General features: G+C 41.4%; 1 protein-coding gene across 6 annotated transcripts in view; it reads right to left on the bottom strand.

Moving 5' to 3' along the window:
• The window catches only part of polybromo (protein), a 471093-nt gene that overhangs the window by 364165 nt on the left and 85186 nt on the right, over positions 1–21742 (bottom strand). For all 6 annotated transcript variants that reach the window (XM_071691025.1, XM_071691026.1, XM_071691024.1 and 3 more), the window contains exons 8-9: positions 13228–13439; positions 1020–1138 (exon numbers count right to left, since the gene is read on the bottom strand). In XM_071691025.1, the coding sequence (XP_071547126.1) occupies positions 1020–1138; positions 13228–13439 (331 nt within the window). The remainder of the gene's footprint in view (positions 1–1019; positions 1139–13227; positions 13440–21742) is intronic.

Raw genomic sequence — 21742 nt, 5'->3', positions numbered from 1 at the left:
TTCTTTCGTCTGTTTCCTTGCGCTACCTCGCTAACGCAGGAGACAGCGACAAAGCAAAATGAAAAAAAAATAATAACGTTGAGATGTATAGGTATGTATATTTGCATGTGTGGACGTGCATGTATATACATGTGTATGTGGGTGGGTTGGGCTATTCTTTCGTCTGTTTCCTTGCGCTACCTCACTAACACGGGAGACAGCAACAAAGAAAAATACATAAATAAATAAATGTATCTACATAGCAAAATCATGCAATAATTGCAGTAACATAATTCTACTGGAATTCTACTGTATTGTAAACTTAATTGTGATGGAAGGAGGAATGGGGGCACACTGGTGGTATATGAGTGGGGTTGTCGGCCCATTAACTTTCCAAGAGAAATACTTCCCATCTAATTACCTATTCTTTTTGACTGTGCTTAACAACTGCTCCATTAGCACAGTTAAATACACATCCTTTGTATATTGTGGGGGCAAACTGAGCCCTTCTATTTCACCTCCATACTATGAAAACAATATCTTGGGCAAGTTACACTAAGGTCTTTTAAAACCTTGTGAACAAGCATGTTTTATCAAAAGAGATGAATCCTCATGGACACACCTCATTTTGGTCAGAATAGTATTTTGACAATGAAGAAGCAAGTGCCTTCTCTGAGGTTCACATAGTCTGTTCAATGGTGATATATGAACATATAAACATCATCCTGTCTACTTTATAACCATACAACATAAAAAGAAAATAACATTATCTAAAAATTCATTGCTGCCTCTTACAAATCTTGCATCAAAAGGAGCTTCTCATTCATCACTGCTTCTAAAAATGTCATCCATACTAGCTAACCCACAACAGAAATTTCCAATATGTTAAGTAATAACCAAAGGCACAAAAGTAGAGCTTTCTTCTAAACATGTGACATAAGAGAGCTAAATTGTTAAAGTACCAATCATGAATTAAACATCAGATTTTTTCAATAAAATAAATAATTTTTTTGAATATGAAAAATCATTCAAACACATACCACAATTTTTTTCCTGATCTGTGACATGGAGATGGGGTTCTTGATCTCTACATAGTAGTCAGCATGCCATCGTCTATTGGGAAGGCGCTTGAAGGGCTCAACCAGCTGGTAGTTAGGATCTAGTAAACAAAATTTCATCCCTCTTAAATTTTATCACCTGGCTTCTAACCTTAAAAGTTTATCTTTATCCTACTGGGTTTTTCCTAAATTCAGAGAAAGGTGGCCATCTTAACACTTTTAAGTGTTTAGGGCACAAGAGAAATCCCTTCAACTTTAGGTGATATATTCTTTACTTTGATGCTACTATAACAAAGGCAAATTAAAAACCACTTTTTAATAAAAGGAGATATAAATATGTAATAAGAATGGGACACAAAACACTTCCACCATAAGGCAAGGCAGCTACTACAAAAGTACTCCATACATCAAATCACAATCTTTACAAAGCTCTGTAAACCCTCCCAACTATACATTTCTTTCTCAATAATACTTCCTCACATTGACTTTCCACCTTACATTAAGTCTATCTCTCTGTCTAGTTACACTCAACTCACTAAGTAAGCTAAATAGCCTATACTGCTTAGTTATCAATTATTATCCTCCTATGTGTGTAAGTATTACACATAGCATTTGTGAACATGTGCAATTATGCTTTCATCTAGGCTTTACCTCATCAATAAGATCAGTGCAATTATGCTTTCAGCTAGGCTTTACCTCATCAATAACATCAATGCACTTCTACTTTTGCTAGAATTTACTTCGTGGCTTTACCTCATTGATAACATCAAAGCAATTTTGCTTTCAACCAGGCTATATTCCATCAAAATCATCAATGCAATTTACCTTTCATCCAAGCTTTACCTCCAATAATAATATTAATGGTTCTGCTCCTGCAGTTTCTTTATACTGTTTATGAAGATGGCTGGGATTCCATCCAGTCCTGAAGCTTAATGTTCTAAGAGCTGACAACATATTGCTCTGCTTAAGTCATTTACAATTATTTCATTATCTATGGCTCCTATGTCATCATGTCAGTATTACAGCCCATCACTCAATTTCTCCTTGCATTTTGAGCTGAAAATTTAATTCTTAAGAATTCAAACAACAACTGACCATTAGGTCCTTTCAAAAATTTATTTGTATAGTTCAGTTAGAAACCTGTTTACTTCCTTTTGGTCATTTTCATAATTTTCTCTCATTCTAAAGGGAAAGATTTCTTACTTCTTGAATCTCATGTAATGTATGATAGTAGAAAATTTGGGTTCCGGTCCATGTTCTGAAAACTCTCTCCTCATTCACTCTCTTCCCTTCTCTGGGATTTCATTATATCCTTATCAGCATTCTATATCTTCTCCAGCCCTTTCATTCTTCCTCCAATCACAGTTTACCTTTTATTCATATTTACATTTATTACTTTGCTTTGTCACTGTCTCCCGCATTTGTGAGGTAGCGAAAGGAAACAGACGAAAGAAATGGCCCAACCCACCCCCATACACATGTATATACATACACGTCCACACACGCAAATATACATTCCCATACATCTCAATGTACACATATATATACACACACACACACATACATATATACACATGCACACAATTCACACTGTCTGCCTTTATTCATTCCTATCGCCACCTCACCACACATGGAATACCATCCCCCTCCCCCCTCATGTGTGCGGGGTAGCGCTAGGAAAAGACAAGAGGCCTCATTCGTTCACACTCAGTCTCTAGCTGTCATGCAATAATGCCAGAAACCACAGCTCCCTTTCCACATCCAGGCCCCACACAGCTTTCCATGGTTTACCCCAGACGCTTCACATGCCCTGATTCAATCCACTAACAGCACGTCAACCCCGGTATACCACATCGATCCAATTCACTCTATTCCTTGCCCGCCTTTCACCCTCCTGCATGTTCAAGCCCCAATCACTCAAAATCTTTTTCACTCCATCTTTCCACCTCCAATTTGGTCTCCCACTTCTCCTCGTTCCCTCCACCTCCAACACATATATCCTCTTGGTCAATCTTTCCTCACTCATTCTCTCCATGTGCTCAAACCATTTCAAAACACCCTCTTCTGCTCTCTCAACCACGCTCTTTTTATTTCCACACATCTCTCTTACCCCTACATTACTTACTCGATCAAACCACCTCACACCACACATTGTCCTCAAACATCTCATTTCCAGCACATCCATCCTCCTGCGCACAACTCTATCCATAGCCCACGCCTCGCAACCATACAACATTGTTGGAACCACTATTCCTTCAAACATACCCATTTTTGCTTTCCGAGATAATGTTCTCGACTTCCACACATTCTTCAAGGCTCCCAGGATTTTCGCCCCCTCCCCCACCCTATGATTCACTTCCGCTTCCATGGTTCCATCTGCTGCCAGATCCACTCCCAGATATCTAAAACACTTTACTTCCTCTAGTTTTTCTCCATTCAAACTTACCTCCAAGTTGACTTGACCCTTCACCCTACTGTACCTAATAACCTTGCTCTTATTCACATTTACTCTTAACTTTCTTCTTTCACACACTTTACCAAACTCAGTCATCAGCTTCTGCAGTTTCTCACATGAATCAGCCACCAGCGCTGTATTATCAGCGAACAACAACTGACTCACTTCCCAAGCTCTCTCATCCCCAACAGACTTCATACTTGCCCCTCTTTCCAAAACTCTTGTATTTACCTCCCTAACAACCCCATCCATAAACAAATTAAACAACCATGGAGACATCACACACCCCTGCCGCAAACCTACATTCACTGAGAACCAATCACTTTCCTCTCTTCCTACACGTACACAAGCCTTACATCCTCGATAAAAACTTTTCTCTGCTTCTAACAACTTGCCTCCAACACCATATATTCTTAGTACCTTGCACAGAGCATCTCTATCAACTCTATCATATGCCTTCTCCAGATCCATAAATGCTACATACAAATCCATTTGCTTTTCCAAGTATTTCTAACATACATTCTTCAAAGCAAACACCTGATCCACACATCCTCTACCACTTCTGAAACCACACTGCTCTTCCCCAATCTGATGCTCTGCACATGCCTTCACCCTCTCAATCAAATCCCTCTCATATAATTTCCCAGGAATACTCAACAAAGTTATACCTCTGTAATTTGAGCACTCACTCTTATTTTTATTTTATTTATCTATTTTATTTTGCTTTGTCGCTGTCTCCCGCGTTAGCGAGGTAGCGCAAGGAAACAGACGAAAGAATGGCCCAACCCGCCCATATACACATGTATATACATACACGTCCACACACGCAAATATACATACCTATACATCTCAACGTATACATATATATACACACACAGACATATACATGTATACACATGTACATAATTCATACTGTCTGCCTTTATTCATTCCCATCGCCACCTCGCCACACATGAAATAACAACCCCCTCCCCACTCATGTGTGCGAGGTAGCCCTAGGAAAAGACAACAAAGGCCCCATTCGTTCACACTCAGTCTCTAGCTGTCATGTAATAATGCACCGAAACCACAGCTCCCATTCCACATCCAGGCCCCACATTACTTTCCATGGTTTACCCCAGACGCATCACCTGCCCTGGTTCAATCCATTGACAGCACATTGATCCCAGTATATCACATCGTTCCAATAAAAGAAAAGAAAAGAAATATATATATATATATATATATATATATATATATATATATATATATATATATATATATATGTATGAAATTGAGTGGGAGATGTATAAAAGAAAGAGACAGGAGGTCAAGAGAAAGGTGCAAGAGGTGAAAAAAAGGGCAAATGAGAGTTGGGGTGAGAGAGTATCATTAAATTTTAGGGAGAATAAAAAGATGTTCTGGAAGGAGGTAAATAAAGTGCGTAAGACAAGGGAGCAAATGGGAACTTCAGTGAAGGGCGCAAATGGGGAGGTGATAACAAGTAGTGGTGATGTGAGAAGGAGATGGAGTGAGTATTTTGAAGGTTTGTTGAATGTGTTTGATGATAGAGTGGCAGATATAGGGTGTGTTGGTCGAGGTGGTGTGCAAAGTTAGAGGGTTAGGGAAAATGATTTGTTAAACAGAGAAGAGGTAGTAAAAGCTTTGCGGAAGATGAAAGCCAGCAAGGCAGCAGGTTTGGATGGTATTGCAGTGGAATTTATTAAAAAAGGGGGTGACTGTATTGTTGACTGGTTGGTAAGGTTATTTAATGTATGTATGACTCATGGTGAGGTGCCTGAGGATTGGCGGAATGCGTGCATAGTGCCATTGTAGAAAGGCAAAGGGGATAAGAGTGAGTGCTCAAATTACAGAGGTATAAGTTTGTTGAGTATTCCTGGTAAATTATATGGGAGGATATTGATTGAGAGGGTGAAGGCATGTACAGAGCATCAGATTGGGGAAGAGCAGTGTGGTTTCAGAAGTGGTAGAGGATGTGTGGATCAGGTGTTTGCTTTGAAGAATGTATGTGAGAAATACTTAGAAAAGCAAATGGATTTGTATGTAGCATTTATGGATCTGGAGAAGGCATATGATAGAGTTGATAGAGATGCTCTGTGGAAGGTATTAAGAATATATGGTGTGGGAGGCAAGTTGTTAGAAGCAGTGAAAAGTTTTTATCGAGGATGTAAGGCATGTGTACGTGTAGGAAGAGAGGAAAGTGATTGGTTCTCAGTGAATGTAGGTTTGCGGCAGGGGTGTGTGATGTCTCCATGGTTGTTTAATTTGTTTATGGATGGGGTTGTTAGGGAGGTGAATGCAAGAGTTTTGGAAAGAGGGGCAAGTATGAAGTCTGTTGGGGATGAGAGAGCTTGGGAAGTGAGTCAGTTGTTGTTCGCTGATGATACAGCGCTGGTGGCTGATTCATGTGAGAAACTGTAGAAGCTGGTGACTGAGTTTGGTAAAGTGTGTGAAAGAAGAAAGTTAAGAGTAAATGTGAATAAGAGCAAGGTTATTAGGTACATTAGGGTTGAGGGTCAAGTCAATTGAGTTTCAATGGAGAAAAACTGGAGGAAGTGAAGTGTTTTAGATATCTGGGAGTGGATCTGGCAGCGGATGGAACCATGAAGCGGAAGTGGATCATAGGGTGGGGGAGGGGGCGAAAATTCTGGGGGCCTTGAAGAATGTGTGGAAGTCGAGAGCATTATCTCGGAAAGCAAAAATGGGTATGTTTGAAGGAATAGTGGTTCCAACAATGTTATATGGTTGCGAGGCGTGGGCTATGGATAGAGTTGTGCGCAGGAGGATGGATGTGCTGGAAATGAGATGTTTGAGGACAATGTGTGGTGTGAGGTGGTTTGATCGAGTGAGTAACGTAAGGGTAAGAGAGATGTGTGGAAATAAAAAGAGCGTGGTTGAGAGAGCAGAAGAGGGTGTTTTGAAGTGGTTTGGGCACATGGAGAGAATGAGTGAGGAAAGATTGACCAAGAGGATATATGTGTCGGAGGTGGAGGGAACGAGGAGAAGAGGGAGACCAAATTGGAGGTGGAAAGATGGAGTGAAAAAGATTTTGTGTGATCGGGGACTGAACATGCAGGAGGGTGAAAGGAGGGCAAGGAATAGAGTGAATTGGAGCGATGTGGTATACCGGGGTTGACGTGCTGTCATTGGATTGAATCAAGGCATGTGAAGCGTCTGGGGTAAACCATGGAAAGCTGTGTAGGTATGTATATTTGCGTGTGTGGACGTATGTATATACATGTGTATGGGGGGGGGGGTTGGGCCATTTCTTTCGTCTGTTTCCTTGCGCTACCTCGCAAACGCGGGAGACAGCGACAAAGTATAATAAAAAAAATAATAATATATTATGTGGGGAAATAAAAAGAGCGTGGTTGAGAGAGCAGAAGAGGGTGTTTTGAAATGGTTTGGGCACATGGAGAGAATGAGGAAAGATTGACCAAGAGGATATATGTGTCGGAGGTGGAGGGAACGAGGAGAAGTGGGAGACCAAATTGGAGGTGGCAAGATGGAGTGAAAAAGATTTTGTGTGATCGTGGCCTGAACATGCAGGAGGCTGAAAGGAGGGCAAGGAATAGAGTGAATTGGATCGATTTGGTATACCGGGGTTGACGTGCTGTCAGTGGATTGAATCAGGGCATGTGAAGCGTCTGGGGTAAACCATGGAAAGCTGTGTAGGTATGTATATTTACGTGTGTGGACGTATGTATATACATGTGTATGGGGGTGGGTTGGGCCATTTCTTTCGTCTGTTCCCTTGCGCTACCTCGCAAATGCGGGAGACAGCGACAAAGAAAAAAAAAAAAATATCCCTGGGGATAGGGGAGAAAGAATACTTCCCACGTATTCCCTGCGTGTCGTAGAAGGCGACTAAAAGGGGAGGGAGCGGGGGGCTGGAAATCCCTCCCCTCTTGTTTTTTTTTTCTTTCTTAATTTTCCGAAAGAAGGAACAGAGAAGGGGGCCAGGTGAGGATATTCCCTCAGAGGCCCAGTCCTTTGTTCTTAACGCTACCTTGCTAACGCGGGAAATGGCGAATAGTTTGAAAGAAAAGAAAGATATATATATATATATATATATATATATATATATATATATATATATATATATATATATATATATATATTTTTTTTTTTTTTTTTTTTTTTATACTTTGTCGCTGTCTCCCGCGTTTGCGAGGTAGCGCAAGGAAACAGACGAAAGAAATGGCCCAACCCCCCCCCCATACACATGTACATACACACGTCCAGACACGCAAATATACATACCTACACAGCTTTCCATGGTTTACCCCAGACGCTTCACATGCCTTGCTTCAATCCACTGACAGCACGTCAACCCCTGTATACCACATGACTCCAATTCACTCTATTTCTTGCCCTCCTTTCACCCTCCTGCATGTTCAGGCCCCGATCACACAAAATCTTTTTCACTCCATCTTTCCACCTCCAATTTGGTCTCCCTCTTCTCCTCGTTCCCTCCACCTCCGACACATATATCCTCTTGGTCAATCTCTCCTCACTCATTCTCTCCATGTGCCCAAACCATTTCAAAACACCCTCTTCTGCTCTCTCGACCACGCTCTTTTTATTTCCACACATCTCTCTTACCCTTACGTTACTTACTCGATCAAACCACCTCACACCACACATTGTCCTCAAACATCTCATTTCCAGCACATCCATCCTCCTGCGCACATCTCTATCCATAGCCCACGCCTCGCAACCATACAGCATTGTTGGAACCATTATTCCCTCAAACATACCCATTTTTGCTTTCCGAGATAATGTTCTCGACTTCCACACATTTTTCAAGGCTCCCAAAATTTTCGCCCCCTCCCCCACCCTATGATCCACTTCCGCTTCCATGGTTCCATCCGCTGACAGATCCACTCCCAGATATCTAAAACACTTCACTTCCTCCAGTTTTTCTCCATTCAAACTCACCTCCCAATTGACTTGACCCTCACCCCTACTGTACCTAATAACCTTGCTCTTATTCACATTTACTCTCAACTTTCTTCTTCCACACACTTTACCAAACTCAGTCACCAGCTTCTGCAGTTTCTCACATGAATCAGCCACCAGCGCTGTATCATCAGCGAACAACAATTGACTCACTTCCCAAGCTCTCTCATCCCCAACAGACTTCATACTTGCCCCTCTTTCCAGGACTCTTGCATTTACCTCCTTTACAACCCCATCCATAAACAAATTAAACAACCATGGAGACATCACACACCCCTGCCGCAAACCTACATTCACTGAGAACCAATCACTTTCCTCTCTTCCTACACGTACACATGCCTTACATCCTCGATAAAAACTTTTCACTGCTTCTAACAACTTGCCTCCCACACCATATATTCTTAATACCTTCCACAGAGCATCTCTATCAACTCTATCATATGCCTTCTCCAGATCCATAAATGCTACATACAAATCCATTTGCTTTTCTAAGTATTTCTCACATACATTCTTCAAAGCAAACACCTGATCCACACATCCTCTACCACTTCTGAAACCACACTGCTCTTCCCCAATCTGATGCTCTGTACATGCCTTCACCCTCTCAATCAATACCCTCCCATATAATTTACCAGGAATACTCAACAAACTTATACCTCTGTAATTTGAGCACTCACTCTTATCCCCTTTGCCTTTGTACAATGGCACTATGCACGCATTCCGCCAATCCTTAGGCACCTCACCATGAGTCATACATACATTAAATAACCTTACCAACCAGTCAACAATACAGTCACCCCCTTTCTTAATAAATTCCACTGCAATACCATCCAAACCTGCTGCCTTGCCGGCTTTCATCTTCCGCAAAGCTTTTACTACCTCTTCTCTGTTTACCAAATCATTTTCCCTAACCCTCTCACTTTGCACACCACCTCGACCAAAACACCCTATATCTGCCACTCTGTCATCAGACACATTCAACAAACCTTCAAAATACTCATTCCATCTCCTTCTCACATCACCGCTACTTGTTATCACCTCCCCATTTACGCCCTTCACTGAAGTTCCCATTTGCTCCCTTGTCTTACGCACCCTATATATATATATATATATATATATATATATAAGAGAGAGAGAGAGAGAGAGAGACTGAGGGAAGGGGATGCTATTTCATGTGTGGCGGGGTGGTGACAGGAATGGATGAAGGCAGCAAGTATGAATATGTACATATGTATACATGTATAAGTCTGTGTATGTATATGTATGTATACGTTGAAATGTATAGGTATGTATATGTGCGTGTGTGGGCGTTTATGTAAATACATGTGTATGTGGGTGGGTTGGGCCAATCTTTCATTTGTTTCCTTACGCTACCTCCCTAACACGGGCGACAGCGATTAAGTATAATAATAATAAAAAGATACATTTAGAACCAGCCTGAGCCTTCGAGGAGGATTATCACTCCTCACTTAGCTCCTTGTAGAGTTCACAGAAACTGAAATCAAAGTGAGGGAGGGTTTCCAGCCCCTCTCACCCATCCCTCTTAGTTGCCATCTACGACATGCAGGAAAAATGTGGGGAGTATTCTTTCTCCCCTGTTTTATTCATGTATGTAAAGAAAGAATAATTCCCACATATTCCTCATGTGTCGTAGAAGGCGACTAAAGAGGACGGGAGCAGGGGGCTACAAACCCTCCCCTCCTTGTATTTTAACTTTTAAAAGGGGAAACACAAGAAGGAATCACGCGGGGAGTGCTCATCCTCCTCAAAGGCTCAGATTGGGGTGTCTAAATGTGTGTGGATGTAACCAAGATGAGAAAAAAGGAGAGATATGTAGTATGTTTGACGAAAGGAACCTGGATGTTTTGTCTCTGAGTGAAATGAAGCTCAAGGGTAAAGGGGAACAGTGGTTTGGGAATGTCTTGGGAGTAAAGTCAGGGGTTAGTGAGAGGACGAGAGCAAGGGAAGGAGTAGCACTACTCCTGAAACAGGAGTGGTGGGAGTATGTGATAGAGTGTCAGAAAGTAAACTCTACATTGATATGGGTAAAACTGAAAGTGGATGGAGAGAGATGGGTAATTATTGGTGCATAAGCACCTGGGCATGAGAAGAAAGATCATGAGAGGCAAGTGTTTTGGGAGCAGCTGAGTGAGTGTGTTAGTAGTTTGATGCACGAGACCGGGTTATACTGATGGGTGATTTGAATGCAAAAGCAAGTAATGTGGCAGTTGAGGGAATAATTGGTGTACATGGGGTGTTCAGTGTTGTAAATGGAAATGGTGAAGAGATTGTAGATTTATGTGCTGAAAAAGGACTGGTGATTGGGAATACCTGCTTTAAAAAGAGAGATATACATAAGTATACGTATGTAAGTAGGAGAGATGGCCAGAGAGCGTTACTGGATCATGTGTTAATTGATAGGCGCGTGAAAGAGAGACTTTTGGATGTTAATATGCTGAGAGGTGCATATTATACTTTGTCCCTGTCTCCCGCGTTAACGAGGTAGCGCAGTGAAACAGATGAAAGAATGGCCCAACCCACCCACATACACATGTATATACATACACGTCCACACACGCAAATATGCATACCTATACATCTCAACATATATATACACACACAGACATATACATATACACACATGTACATAATTCATACTCTCTGCCCTTATTCATTCCCATCACCACCCCGCATTACATGAAATAACAACCCCCTCCCCCTGCATGTGCGCAAGGTAGTGCTAGGAAAAGACAGTTAAAGCCACATTCGTTCACACTCAGTCTCTAGCTGTCATGTATAATGCACTGAAACCACAGTTCCCTTTCCACATCCAGGCCCTACAGAACTTTCCATGGTTTACCCAAGATGCTTCACATGCCCTGGTTCAATCCATTGACAGCACATCGACCCTGGTATACCATATCGTTCCAATTCACTCTATTTCTTGCACGCCTTTCACCCCTCTGCATGTTCAGGCCCCAATCACTCAAAATCTTTTTCACTTCATCTTTCCACCTCCAATTTGGTCTCCCACTTCTCCTCATTCCCACCACCTCTGACACATATATTCTCTTTGTCAATCTTTCCTCACTCATTCTCTCCATGTAACCAAATCATTTCAAAACACCTTCTGCTCTCTCAACCACACTCTTTTTATTTCCACACATCTCTCTTACCCTTTCATTACTTACTTGATCAAACCATCTCACACCACATATTGTCCTCAAACATCTCATTTCCAGCACATCCACCCTCCTGCGCACAACTCTATCTATAGCCCACGCCTTTCAACCATATATCATCGTTGGAACCACTATTCCTTCAAACATACCCATTTTTGCTTTCCAAGATAACATTCTTGACTTCCACACATTCTTCAATGCTCCAAGAACTTTTGCCCCCTCCCCCACCCTATGATTCACTTCCACTTCCATGGTTCCATCCACTGTCAAATCCATTCCCAGATATCTAAAACACTTCACTTCCTCCAGTTTTTCTCCATTCAAACTTACCTCCCAATTGACTTGTCCCTCAACCCTATTGTACCTAATAACCTTGCTCTTATTCACATTTACTCTCAACTTTCTTCTTTCACACACTTTACCAAACTCAGTCACCCGCTTCTGCAGCTTCTAACACGAATCAGCCACCAGAGCTTTATCGTCAGCGAACAAGAACTGACTCACTTCCCATGCTCTCTCATCCACAACAGACTACATACTTGCCCCATAGAATACATAGAATTTTGTTCTATGCTATGCATAGCTTTTTCCTCATTTACTCTTTATTCTTTTCAATGCAATTCCATTACTTCCATATGTGCATTTCTTACTTTTTCTTTTAGCTTGACAATGATCTCACTTTCTACAAATTCCTCAATGTGCCCTGGACCTTTGCCTTCCTCACCCACTCTATGGCTCTCTTCAACTTCCATTGTTCCATTCACTGCCATGTCCATTTCCAGGCATCAAATTCATCACATTTCCTTCAGGGTCTCTTCACTCAAATTTACACTCCACCTAACCTGTCTCTTTCCACACTAAACCAATAACCTTTCTTTTATTCACATTTACTCTTAACTTTTTTCCTTTCACACATTCTCCAATGATCACACACCTGTTTCTGTAGTTTCTTACTTGAATCTGCCACCAGCACTGCCTCATCAGCAAAAATCATCTGACTCATTTCTCAGGCTCCTAATCCCCAGCAGATTAAGCTACTCCTCTCTCTAAGATCCTTGCATTCACCTCCCTCACCAGCCCATCCACAGACAAACTGAACAACGATGGTGACATCACACAGCCCTGCCAGAGACCTATCTTTTCCTGGAATCACTCAACCCCCCTCTCTTCCTACTAACATAGATGCCTTACTCTCTCTAAAAAACTTTTTACTGCATCTCGTAGCTATTCTCCCTCATATCATTTGTAACAGTTTCCTTGAGGCATCCCTATCAACTGTAGATGCTTTCCCTCCATATCCATATATACCACAGCCAAGTCCTTCCATTTCTCTATGTACCTCTTGCACACATTCTTCAAAGCAAACATCTGATCTTCACATATTGTCTTCCACTCCTGAAGCCATGATGTTTCTCCCCAGTCTGATGATCTGTTCAACATTCATTGTACTTTTCTAGATGAAACTCACAACTACCAGCACCTGAAAGTTCTAGCCCTAAGAGAAACCCTGCCTATAGATATTTCTATAATATGACCACATTACTTAAAGTTTAACAGTTTTTCTCTAATTAACACAGCATTGGGAACTTACCATTGGGAGCTGAAAGATTCTTGGCAGCTAAGAAAAGCTGCCACTGAGGGTTGTCTGGGTCTACATCCTCATCACTCTCATCATCATCATGAGTAGTTCCCAGGGGCATCTCTGTCCCACCACTGTCCTCTTCAGGCAATGGCAATTCTATCCCCTCCTCCAGTTCTGCCATCAATACCGACCAATGTTTGTTGGTAGCACTTCTCTTGCTTCTGTAAAATATCAAACAGATCTTAAAGGTAGATAAAGACTACATATGATCAGTTGATTTACAGAGCAAAACTGAAATAATTTTCTGAATTGCCCTTCCTGCCTAAGTAGCATAAAAAACAATGAACATATTTGCACACATCACATCCCTACCTGTCACGCATAATATATTGAAACCAGGGCCTACTATGCACAGTCAAGTCCTACACATTATTTCATGGTTTATCATGACTGCTTTATATCCGGTGATTCAGTCCACTGACAAGTTGCTCACCGTATCCCATATTGATCATCAAAATATATAACACCTTCCTCCCAAAATATCCTCATCCTCCATAATATCAGCTTGATTATATATTATCTTCACGTCTTTTCTTTTTAGTCTGCCATTTCAAGCACAGTAAGGTTGTGCCAGGAAAAAATGGGCTCATTTGCGCACATCCACTCTTTAGCCATCAAACATACTGCACTGAAATCAGAATCCTCAGCCAAGTTCCACTGACCTTTCTGTGGTTTCCCCTGGCTACTTCGTATACACTGGTTCAATTCACTGACAGCACGTCATCCCTATAATCAACAACATCACAATGCACTCTATTCCATGCATGTCCAACACCCTCCTCCTTCTTCAGGCCCAGATCCCTCAATGCATATTCTACTTCACCCTTCCGTCTCCAATTTCATCTCCCACTTTTCCTTGTACTTTCTAATTCTAACCTGTACACCCTCTCAGTCAGTCTCTCCTCAATATTCATCCATATCATACAAGCCTTCAGCCACAAGGCAAAACAACTCAAACAATTCCCTCACACAGTGCAATACCTGTAAGCTTTGAAATTTCCTCCACAAAAGAAGCCATTAGGTCTTTCTTCAAAAAATATGATCAACTTTCACAAAGTAGTGAATGTAACACCAATACAAAAAGAAGGAACCAAATTGCTGCCAAAGCAACACGGAATGCTTGCTTAAAGCAACACGAATGCTTAGACAAACTTTGCATAAAATAGAGTATCAGAGAGTATTAAAAAACGATGTAATGGGGAACCTTAAAGGACTTAAAGGACTGCAGGAATTTGTTCATGGTAAAATTATGCAGACACAGCTGATATCTCATTAAAATGTTAAATATGTTAAAAAGTTAAAAGGCAAAAGAATGGACAGTTTCTCATGATTTTGCAAAGGCAATTTCATATAAAGCAAATTAGGGATTGCTAATAGAGTTTCGAGACAATATAAAAGAAAAATAGGAAATTGGATCAACGAATTCCTAGCTAATAAAAAAGTTCAAAGTAGCTGCGAATGGGAACATATGACAAAGAAGATGCACTTTTAGGTGTACTAAAGAGAATGGTTCTTGCCTCATTACAATTTGTAATCATGTTCTTATACAAACAGTCTGATGCTTTGCTGATGAGAAGAGTAAATAAAGCATTTAAAGTGAAGATGATTAAGAAAAATTACAAAGGCATTTGTTTGCTTTGAAGAATGTATGTGAGAAATACTTAGAAAAGCAAATGGATTTGTATGTAGCATTTATGGATCTGGAGAAGGCATATGATAGAGTTGATAGAGATGCTCTGTGGAAGGTATTAAGAATATATGGTGTGGGAGGAAAGTTGTTAGAAGCAGTGAAAAGTTTTTATCGAGGATGTAAGGCATGTGTACGTGTAGGAAGAGAGGAAAGTGATTGGTTCTCAGTGAATGTAGGTTTGCGGCAGGGGTGTGTGATGTCTCCATGGTTGTTTAATTTGTTTATGGATGGGGTTGTTAGGGAGGTAAATGCAAGAGTTTTGGAAAGAGGGGCAAGTATGAAGTCTGTTGGGGATGAGAGAGCTTGGGAAGTGAGTCAGTTGTTGTTCGCTGATGATACAGTACTGGTGGCTGATTCATGTGAGAAACTGCAGAAGCTGGTGACTGAGTTTGGTAAAGTGTGTGGAAGAAGAAAGTTAAGAGTAAATGTGAATAAGAGCAAGGTTATTAGGTACAGTAGGGTTGAGGGTCAAGTCAATTGGGAGGTGAGTTTGAATGGAGAAAAACTGGAGGAAGTGAAGTGTTTTAGATATCTGGGAGTGGATCTGGCAGCGGATGGAACCATGGAAGCGGAAGTGGATCATAGGGTGGGGGAGGGGGCGAAAATTCTGGGGGCCTTGAAGAATGTGTGGAAGTCGAGAACATTATCTCGGAAAGCAAAAATGGGTATGTTTGAAGGAATAGCGGTTCCAACAATGTTGTATGGTTGTGAGGCGTGGGCTATGGATAGAGTTGTGCGCAGGAGGATGGATGTGCTGGAAATGAGATGTTTGAGGACAATGTGTGGTGTGAGGTGGTTTGATCGAGTGAGTAACGTAAGGGTAAGAGAGATGTGTGGAAATAAAAAGAGCGTGGTTGAGAGAGCAGAAGAGGGTGTTCTGAAGTGGTTTGGGCACATGGAGAGAATGAGTGAGGAAAGATTGACCAAGAGGATATATGTGTCGGAGGTGGAGGGAACGAGGAGAAGAGGGAGACCAAATTGGAGGTGGAAAGATGGAGTGAAAAAGATTTTGTGTGATCGGGGCCTGAACATGCAGGAGGGTGAAAGGAGGGCAAGGAATAGAGTGAATTGGAGCGATGTGGTATACCGGGGTTGACGTGCTGTCAGTGGATTGAATCAAGGCATGTGAAGCGTCTGGGGTAAACCATGGAAAGCTGTGTAGGTATGTATATTTGCGTGTGTGGACGTATGTATATACATGTGTGTGGGGGGGGGTTGGGCCATTTCTTTCGTCTGTTTCCTTGCGCTACCTCGCAAATGCGGGAGACAGCGACAAAGTATAATAAAAACAATAAAAAAAAACAAAGGCATTTCGATACCATTCACAAATGGGCTGACAAGAACATGATGGAATTTTACAAAGAGAATTTTGAACGAATAAATCGTGGGCAACTAACAAGAATTCCGTGCCAACATACAAAGATTCTACAGGTTAACTAATAATGTGAAACAAAATTCATATGTTTGAGAATTACTGTGATTGTAAAATTTACATTTCAGGAATCCACTGATAACGTCACAGTTTCAAGCCAAATAATGTGTGGAATGATTTTGAGAACACTTCCAACAAGAGAGAGAAGACTACCATATTTTTTGGCATATGTAAGACATTTTCTTGAAAAAATGTCTCCAATAGTCATCCTACATCTTATAAGTCAACAGTTATCCAGATGTAACCTGTAAGTAGTGTTAACAGCAGAAGTAGACTTTGTTTAAGTTAGAAATGAGCTGAAATATCACCTGTGTATCGTATATGGCATATACACCTTTCCCTTGTTGTAAGTGGGGGAGGTGTTCCTAGAAAATGGTATACAAATCAAATTTGTGTAAATCTTACCTATCACTATATAATGAAAATGGACCAGTCCCAGCAAATCTTAGCAGATGAGAGAGTATCAGAGATCAGTTAAGTGGCATCAATGTTCTTGCAGGTACACCTATGAGTTACAAAATTAGTTAAAGGTATATGGTCTAAGCATGCTAAACTGACGTTTCACCTTCCATGGCAGTAACCATAAATATGAAATGCTTGTACAGAATGAGGGATTTTTTGCTAAATATTTCCTACTAAAATCAGCGCGTATCATATGCCAGTGTATCATATGCGCCAGAAAATAAGGTACTGATTAAAATATCTAAGCACAAATATCTGTGGAAGGTATTAAGAATATATGGTGTGGGAGGCAAGTTGTTAGAAGCAGTGAAACGTTTTTATCGAGGATGTAAGGCATGTGTATGTGTAGGAAGAGAGGAAAGTGATTGGTTCTCAGTGAATGTAGGTTTGCGGCAGGGGTGTGTGATGTCTCCATAGTTGTTTAATTTGTTTATGGATGGGGTTGTTAGGGAGGTGAATGCAAGAGTTTTGGAAAGAGGGGCAAGTATGAAGTCTGTTGGGGATGAGAGAGCTTGGGAAGTGAGTCAGTTGTTGTTCGCTGATGATACAGCGCTGGTGGCAGATTCATGTGAGAAACTGCAGAAGCTGGTGACTGAGTTTGGTAAAGTGTGTGAAAGAAGAAAGTTAAGAGTAAATGTGAATAAGAGCAAGGTTATTAGGTACAGTAGGGTTGAGGGTCAAGTCAATTGGGAGGTGAGTTTGAAGTGGAGAAAAACTGGAGGAAGTGAAGTGTTTTAGATATCTGGGAGTGGATCTGGCAGCGGATGGAACCATGGAAGCGGAAGTGGATCATAGGGTGGAGGAGGGGGCGAAAATTCTGGGAGCCTTGAAGAATGTGTGGAAGTCGAGAACATTATCTCGGAAAGCAAAAATGGGTATGTTTGAAGGAATAGTGGTTCCAACAATGTTGTATGGTTGCGAGGCGTGGGCTATGGATAGAGTTGTGCGCAGGAGGATGGATGTGCTGGAAATGAGATGTTTGAGGACAATGTGTGGTGTGAGGTGGTTTGATCGAGTAAGTAACATAAGGGTAAGAGAGATGTGTGGAAATAAAAAGAGCGTGGTCGAGAGAGCAGAAGAGGGTGTTTTGAAATGGTTCGGGCACATGGAGAGAATGAGTGAGGAAAGATTGACCAAGAGAATATATGTGTCGGAGGTGGAGGGAACGAGGAGAAGTGGGAGACCAAATTGGAGTTGGAAAGATGGAGTGAAAAAGATTTTGTGTGATCGGGGCCTGAACATGCAGGAGGGTGAAAGGAGGGCAAGGAATAGAGTGAATTGGAGCGATGTGGTATACCGGGGTTGACGTGCTGTCAGTGGATTGAATCAAGGCATGTGAAGCGACTGGGGTAAACCATGGAAAGCTGTGTAGGTATGTATATTTGCGTGTGTGGACGTATGTATATACATGTGTATGGGGGTGGGTTGGGCCATTTCTTTCGTCTGTTTCCTTGCGCTACCTCGCAAACGCGGGAGACAGCGACAAAGCAAAAAAAAAAAAGAAAATAAAAAATAAAAAAAGGATGTGTGACTCAGTGTTTGCTTTGAAGAATGTGTGAGATTAATACTTAAAGAAACAGAAGGATTTGTATGTGGCATTTATGGATCTGGAGAAAGCATATCATAGGGTTCATAGATATTACTTGTGGGAGGTTTTACTAATATAGAGTGTGGGAGGGAAGCTATTGGCAACAATGAGTTTATATTAAGTGAGTAAGGCATAAGTGTGAATAGGTAGAGAGGAGGATGAAAGGTTTCAGGTGAAAGTGGGTCTGCAACAAGCCTGAGTGATGTCAACATGACTATTTAATTTGTTTATGGAAAAGGCAGCCTTTAACATTCACCTTCTTCTATACATCTTCATCTATAGCCCATGCCTTGTAACCTTACAATACCTTCAAACATAACCATTTTTGCCCTTTAATATAATGACCTTTCTTTCCAAACATTCCTCAGTGCTTCAAGAGGGTAATTATGCAGTCTGTTGTTGGTGAAAGGAGCATGGGAGGCAAGTCCATAGTTGTTTGCTGATAACACAGAGCTAATGGCAGATTTACATGAAAAATTGTAGAATTTGATGTTTGAGTTTAGGAGTGTGTGTAAAAGGAGAAAGTTAAAGGTATATTTGAATAACAGAAAGGTTACGAAGTTTAGCATTGCAAAGAGATAGGTTAGCTGGGGTGTGTGTTTGGATGGAAAAACCTGGAGAAGTGAAGTGTTTTAAATACCTACGAGTGCATATGGCAGTGAAGAGAACCAATGAATCTGAAGTGAGTCAAAGGCTGAGTGTGGGGGTCAAGGTCCCAGAAAGACTGAGAAATGTGTGGAAAGAAAGGTCATCATAAGGGAGGACAATAATGGTCATGTTTGAAGGTACAGTAGTCCCAGTGATGTTGTATGGATGTGAGGCATAGGCTATACATGAAAATGTAAGAAAGAGGGGGAATATTTTGAAAATTAAATGTTAGAGAACAATATGTGGTGCAAGGAGTGCTGATCTAGTAAGTAATGATAGGGTGAGGGAAGAGTGTATTAATAAGAAAAGTATGACTAAGAGTGCTGAAGACAGTGTCCTGAACATATGAAAAAAATGAGTAAGAAGAGGCTAACAAAGAGGATATGTGCTATGTTCTCGGTGCATTACTAATGACAGTTAGTGAATGGATGTGAGCAAACAAAGCCTTTTCTTTCTCTGCTCCTGGTGCTACTTTGCCAATTTAGGAAACACCAAACAAGCATGAAGGAAAAGTAAAAGGAAGTGACATGAATGCTGCTGTCTTGTATGGTTGCCAGTAAAGCAGATGGAAATAACCAAGTAAGAGAGAATATACACACATTTCACAAGCAAAATCAATGGAACCCCCTTCCCCCCTCATGTGCGCGAGGTAGTGCTAGGAAAAGACAACAAAGGCCCCATTCATTCACACTAATTTTCTAGCTGTCATGTAATAATGCACCGAAACCACAGCTCCCTTTCCACATCCAGACCCAACAGAACTTTCCATGGTTTACCCCAGACACTTCACATGCCCTGGTTCAATCCATTGACAGCACGTTGACCCTGGTACACCACACATCGTTCCAATTCACTCTATTCCTTGCACGCCTTTCACCCTCCTGCATGTTCAGGCCCCGATCACTCAAAATCTTTTTCACTCCATCTTTCCACATCCAATTTGGTCTCCCACTTCTCCTCGTTCCCTCCACCTCTGACACATATAACCTCTTTGCCAATCTTTCCTCTCTCATTCTCTCCATGTGACCAAACCATTTCAAAACACCCTCTTCTGCTCTCTCAACCACACTCTTTTTATCACCACACATCTCTCATACCCTATTATTACTTACTCTATCAAACCACCTCACACCACATATTGTCCTCAAACATCTCATTTCCAGCACATCCACCCTCCTCCACACAACTCAATCCATAGCCCACGCCTCACAACCATACAACATTGTTGGAACCACTATTCCTTCAAACATACCCATTTTTGCTTTCCGAGATAATGTTCTCGACTTCCACACATTCTTCAATGCTCCCAGAATTTTTGACCCCTTCCCCACCCTATGATTCACTTCCGCTTCCATGGTTCCATCCGCTGCCAAATCCACTCCCAGATATCTAAAACACTTCACTTCCTCCAGTTTTTCTCCATTCAAACTTACCTCCAAGTTGACTTGACCCTCCACCCTACTGTTCCTAATAACCTTGCTCTTATTCACATTTACTCTCAACTTTCTTCTTTCACACACTTTACCAAACTCAGTCACCAGCTTCTGCAGTTTCTCACATGAATCAGCCACAAGCGCTGTATCATCAGCGAACAACAACTGACTCACTTCCCAAGCTCTCTCATCCAAAACAGACTGCATACTTGCCCCTCTTTCCAAAACTCTTGCATTCACCTCCCTAACAACCCCATCCATAAACAAATTAAACAACCATGGAGACATCACACATCCCTGCCACAAACCTACATTCACTGAGAACCAATCACTTTCCTCTCTTCCTACACGTACACATGCCTTACATCCTCGATAAAAGCTTTTCACTACTTCTAAAAACTTGCCTCCCACACCATATATTCTTAACGCCTTCCACAGAGCATCTCTATCAACTCTATCATATGCCTTCTCCAGATCCATAAATGCTACATACAAATCCATTTGCTTTTCTAAGTATTTCTCACATACATTCTTGAAAGCAAACACCTGATCCACACATCCTCTACCACTTCTGAAACCACACTGCTCTTCCCCAATCTGATGCTCTGTATATGCCTTCACCCTCTCAATCAATACCCTCCCATATAATTTACCAGGAATACTCAACAAACTTATACCTCTGTAATTTGAGCACTCACCTTTGTCCCCTTTGCCTTTGTACAATGGCACTATGCAAGCATTCTGCCAATCCTCAGGCACCTCACCATGAATCATACATACATTGAATAACCTTAACAACCAGTCAACAATACAGTCACCCCCTTTTTTTAATAAATTCCACTGCAATACCATCAAAACCCGGTGCCTTGCCGGCTTTCATCTTCCGCAAAGCTTTTACTACCTCTTCTCTGTTTACCACATCATTTTCCCTAACCCTCTCACTCTGCACACCAGCTCGACCAAAACACCCTATATCTGCCACTCTATCATCAAACACACTCAACAAACCTTCAAAATCTTCAAAATCTTCCAGGTATACTCAACAAATTTATACCTCTGTAGCTCGAACACTTACCTTTATCCCCTTTGCCTTTGTACAGTGGCATTATGCATGCACTCTGCCAATCCTCAGGCACTTCACCATGATCCATACATATATTGAATATCCTTACAAACCAATCAACAACACAGTCATCCCCTTTCTTAACAAA

The sequence above is a fragment of the Panulirus ornatus genome, chromosome 50 (genome assembly GCF_036320965.1).
Source record: "Panulirus ornatus isolate Po-2019 chromosome 50, ASM3632096v1, whole genome shotgun sequence".
Lineage (NCBI taxonomy): Eukaryota > Metazoa > Arthropoda > Malacostraca > Decapoda > Palinuridae > Panulirus > Panulirus ornatus.
The sequence above is the reverse complement of the archived record's forward strand: the minus strand, read 5'-3'. Positions and strand labels throughout refer to the sequence as shown.